At 37.6% G+C, this 5439-nt stretch overlaps 1 protein-coding gene across 1 annotated transcript; it reads right to left on the bottom strand.

Annotated features, from left to right (window-relative positions):
* Window positions 1-2972: 2972 nt before the first annotated feature.
* LOC101645877 (olfactory receptor 4F3/4F16/4F29-like) lies at window positions 2973-3920 on the bottom strand. Its single transcript, XM_004712662.3, has one exon. It carries the CDS (start codon window positions 3909-3911, stop codon window positions 2973-2975), a length of 939 nt encoding a protein of 312 aa, XP_004712719.1. The 5' UTR covers window positions 3912-3920.
* Window positions 3921-5439: the final 1519 nt, after the last annotated feature.

The following is a 5439-nucleotide window of genomic DNA, read 5'->3' on the forward strand; positions in this document are numbered from 1 at the left end:
TAGTGTAAAAATCTTTTCAGCACCCTCTCATACAATCATTTTACCACGTAGACCCATTTACATATATGTGAAAAACTTGCTTAAAAGAGACTGAGTAATTTTCCCAAGTCACATAGCTAATACATTAATGACCTAAAAGAGACATGTTGTTGGTAGTTTGTTTGGTTGTAGTGGATACGCTTTCTTTGAGTTCTGAGAGCCAGTCTGCAATGCAATAAAGTAATAAGACAGACAGGGTGCAGCACTGCACCGACGGAACACACAACATTCCTCCAGTTCTCTAACGCTTCCTCCCCCCACTATCATGAACCCCATTCATTCCAGCTAGACCGGAACATGTACACTTGTACAGATATGAGATCTTAACACATGGAATCCAGGTCAGATAAATCCCTCAGGAACAGCAGTGGGAGTAACGACACTTAGAGATCGGTCAGTGAAACACTGCGCTCGTGGGCCCACAACAACCCAACCAGCGTCCCATGAGAGGACTTCTAAATCACATTCCAAATAGCACAATACTGGTCGGCTAGGGTAAGAGTGAAACCACAGGAAGATACAGTTTAATAATACTAATAACTATAGCCATTTGTCAAATTTACATGTGATTTCTAGTGACAAATTTTATATAATTAACATGTACTCTTATTAGAATAAAAAGAATATTGTCTTAAAGAAATAGGAAAACCAGGGAAAGTTTTACATCACGTGTTATTTAAAATACATTAAGTAACATTAAGATCTGAGCTGTATCAATGGCCTTCTAATTGCATGTAAAAGAAGTACAACTTAAACTCAAGCAAGATGATGTCTTTATTATCATAGTAACCAAACTGTGAGGGGACAAGAGTAAAGGTGAATGTTCACAACAGCTGGGACAAAAACTTGAATATCAAAAAGTTGTTGTCTTTAAACTCTATACATTTTTTCTCTCATATTCTTCTTTATTATCCGGTATTAGATTTTTGGAAGCAGAAGATATTACTGCTAACATGTTCTATACCCACAAATTCAAAAAGGACTGAACTTTATTTTATGTTTTCAAGTCTAAACATTCTGGGGAAAGCTCAAAATGGTCCATCTTGATCAGGGCTCAGAGCTTGTAGTATTCAGAATGGACAGGGAGATGCCATTATACTCAGTTCAAAAGCCCAACTTTTGACCAATCAGTAATTAACAGAGAGGAACAAGCGACAAGATGTCTTTTTTCAATCATAACACATGGTTAGTACAAGCAGTAAGTACATCTACCAGAAGAAAGAGCTTGCTCATTTGGGTAGGACGTTGAGTAGATGGGTACAAAAGGGGTTACTTCTTTAAGCTAGAAAGAAAGGTCTATAATCAGGTGTTAGGTTAAATGATAATATCCTCAGTCATTATATGTCTAAGGATTTCATCAGTCACAGATAGAAACTTGAGAGGATGGACAAGGACTAGAAGGAGCAGGCAGACTTCTAAATGTACACAAAAACAATGAGAAATTTGGGGAACCCTGTAAGGACCTACTGAATGTAAGAAACTATATAAGGCAGTGGGATTTCCAATATGCAAATATTACTTTTTCAAATAATTTATTAGGAAGCTTAAAGTAAAAGTGAAAGAGCTGAGCTGCTAACTATGAGGTCAGCGATTTAAATGCTCTAGCCCCTCCTTGGGAGGAAGGTGAGACTTTCTGTCCTGACAGAGTTTCAGCACCTCAGAAATCAACACTGGCAGTTGTACCCTGCCCTGTAAAACCACGATGAGTCAGAAGTGACTCAATGACACTAGATCGGATATTGGAAGGCTAAGTATGAAGTATGGCTACCAAAAAGTGATATATACCAGTTTCTCAGCCACATAAAAATGAACTCAAAAATAACTAGTGATCTAAAGGAAATGGAAGCAAATTATGGAGGGTGAAAAATGGTAATGCAAAGTAAAGATCACATAAAACAATATAAACAATGATAAATGTAATTAAATGTTTTAAAAGATTGAGAATGCTTTATGCTGCATCTCTATCTGAGAATCATTTTTAGTCACCTTTTGTCAAAATGGTGATAAATTATAGTTTCTAAGTCTCTGATCTTTATCTGAATCCCTCATTTTATAGAATGGAATATAGGCACATATAAAACACTTTCAAAACGAAGAATTGCCTTAGAGTGACAGAAATTGTACAAATTCAATAGTAATAGTCTTATATGAGCAATATTAGATAAAAGAACTTCGGTTTCATGTGTACATAAAGAATGTCCCTTAAAAAAAAGAAGAAGCGTGTGTCTTTGAAGATATAAGACAGAGAGGAAACAGGACAGTCTGTAACAGGGTGAGAGTCAAAGGTAAAATTTGTGCTGATGAGCCAGCACTGACCAGGCTAGAGGATCATATTGACCTCTAGCCAAATATGACCTAAGGATCAAATTTTTTCCTTCATTATATGGAAATACAGGCATTAAACCAAACCTGATATAATTAAATATTTAAGTAATCCAGCTAACTTGCTCCAGTTCCCTGCTCATTAATGCTTTCATTATTGCTTGGCTTCCCAGAAGCTGCCCTGTAATAAAACAATGAACTAGGACCAAGTAGAAGTCTGGACCACTTGACAAATACTCTGTGACTAATGAATAAACTGGCATCTTGAATATGTACTTCCACCCATGGCAATCCACAGTTACTAATATAGCCCACTCTGTTAGAGAGAACAGATACAATTTTGAGTCCTGGGCCATGGTAATTCACCAAATCAACATGTTCAGAGATTTTTTAAAAATTACATTTCTCCAGGAGATATTTTCAAGCCCGCTACATGCTTCAGTCAACAGTAAGCAAGCAACACAAAGTCTTCATTAAGGCTTTTCAAGAGGAATGTTATATTAACCGGGAACACCTAAATAGAAGTAATATATAGACACTTCTGCATTTGAAAGTATGTAGATTTAATGTTACAGCAAGATAGAAGGGGAATTTCGTAATACTTTTACCATTTAAGAAATCCTTCGGTAAACAAAAATTTGACTGCATATTCTCCTCATTGCCATCTTCATGTCTTTGTTTCTGAATGTGTAGATTACTGAATTTAGGAAAGGGGTGAGAACAACATCAAAAATGACAAGATGATTGTCTAGGTCTGATGTAGCTTGAGGCCAGGTGTAAACAAAGATGCAAGGACCAAAGAATAAAATCACCACCATGATGTGAGTTGATAAAGTGGACAGAGCCTTGGATGAACCACTTGAGGAGTGTTTCCAAACTGTGATCAGAATAAAAATATAGGAGATGATCAGTATGAAGAACGATCCCACAGAAATGAATCCACTGTTGGCTGTGACCATGAACTCTAGTTTGTAGGTGTCAACACAGGCCAGTTTGATAAATCGAGGAAGGTCACAGTAGAAGCTGTCCAGCACATTAGGGCCACAAAATGGCAACTTCATAACAAAAACTAATTGAATCACAGAGTGGATCAAACCAATTACCCAGGAAGCACCCAGCAGCAGAATACACGTTTTTTGACTCATAACAGTTAGATAGTGGAGGGGTTTACAGATGGCTACATATCTGTCAAAGGCCATGACTATGAGCAGGACCATCTCTGCACCACCAATGACATGAATGAAGAAGATCTGAGCAATGCAGCCTCCAAAGGAGATGACTTTGCGCTTTCTGAAAATGTCATAAATCATCCTTGGGGAAATGACAGAAGAAACACCCAAGTCAATGAAGGAGAGATTAGCCAACAGAAAGTACATGGGAGAGTGTAAGTTAGAGTTCCAGGCCACAGTAAGGACAATAAGGGAGTTTCCCATTATGCTTGCCACGTAAAACACGGAGGAGAATACAAAGAGGACAAGTTGGATCTCCCAAGAATTGGAGAGTCCCAGGAACACAAACTCTGACACCATAGACTGATTTGCCCCATCCATTGATTTGTCGATCACAGTGCTCTAAAATGATTAGATAAAAGAAAATGAGGAGGAAATAAAAATAGGAAATGCATCGCTGCCCTAGAATTAGAATGAATAATGATTCAAGGACATTTACATTGTGCAGCCTTTATATCCCATCAATTCTTCTCAGGTTCATATAATCACTATAAAAGCATTATACGTGTGGCCACCTAAGGCAATTGTGTCACATCCACATGCAATATCCTTATCGCTATGGCCTCCTGGGATAATCTTCCATCTGTAAACAAGAAAATGGAGGAAAAAGTGGAAACATAGAAGACAGGAAAGGAAAATTTTAAAAAAAGAAGATAGGGATTGAGTAAGGCAAGGAAAGTGGAACATTGAAACACAAAGAGAGAAAACAGAAGACATGGAGATGGACTTGTTTGCCAGAACTCACTGGTTCTGTTCTTGAATTGTTGATGAAATATGTTTCAATTATTCTAGCTGTCTCTCCTCTAAACCTCATTTCATCTCACATGTATACTATCTCTTGATTCTCACACCACTACCCTTAATCACATTTTCAATTCACGTAAAACCCACGGAATAGGAAGGAGTATAATAGCAAGTGCTGTAAGGCATGCAAAGGATTCCAATGTATTTAGGACCAAGGTACAGGCTGACTAGAGATTGAGCCATGGGGTATCCTCACCGGCACCCAGAGATGTAAGTGGTAGCACCTTGTAGGATGGATGACCGACAGATTATGGTCAGGGTATGAATTTGTGAGATGCAAGAAGACAGGGAAATCCATGAGAATTATCTGCTATAACTTTTCACAAACTAAATAGTCTGTGGACCTGGCCACAACCATTGGTGTTCCAAAATGCTTAAGAGTTTGCTGAGAATGAAGAAATATATACAAACTTAATTCATAGTGAGCAGGTAACTGTTGACCTTCTATTCTCCTCACCTGTCCCTGTGCTTCAACCCTGCCCTGTATCTGATTGTTTCTTAATTATGGGTTTAACATGAGTCTCTCTGATTTTTATAGGAAGTATACTGTGATTACATGCAAGATGTAATCTCCCTGTGGTCAAACACTTGTCCTTCCTATAAACTTAGGCATGCTGCTAAAGGTGAGATGAATTAAGGAAAGAGGGCGGTTGTAGCAATAACAATAAAGAGCTAGTAAAATAAAAATGCATGATCGTGTGCACTCATGCCTCAGATCTGAAATTAAAAGAAACGGCAAGAGAAAGTCAATAACATCATTTGAATCCCAAAGTTTGCCTTTAAATATTTGGGTGTTCATATATACATACACAAACTTGTCATGCATTCGGAATGAATTCTTTCATAAGCTATTAGTTGAAAAGCTCCCTGGAGATTACCTGGTCCGTGTTGCTGTTTTACACATTAGAAAGTAATGGTCTAGTGAGGTACACACAACTAGTTAAAGAAACAGAGTCTAGATATCCTAGTCCACACATGATTCCACATACTAGAAAAATAATAAAGCGAAAATTCTTAAGTCAAACTTTAAATCAAGTATATATGT

This window comes from Echinops telfairi, unplaced genomic scaffold (assembly GCF_000313985.2).
Source record: "Echinops telfairi isolate 266 unplaced genomic scaffold, ASM31398v2 ScPeMD7_18;HRSCAF=68, whole genome shotgun sequence".
Classification (NCBI taxonomy): domain Eukaryota; kingdom Metazoa; phylum Chordata; class Mammalia; order Afrosoricida; family Tenrecidae; genus Echinops; species Echinops telfairi.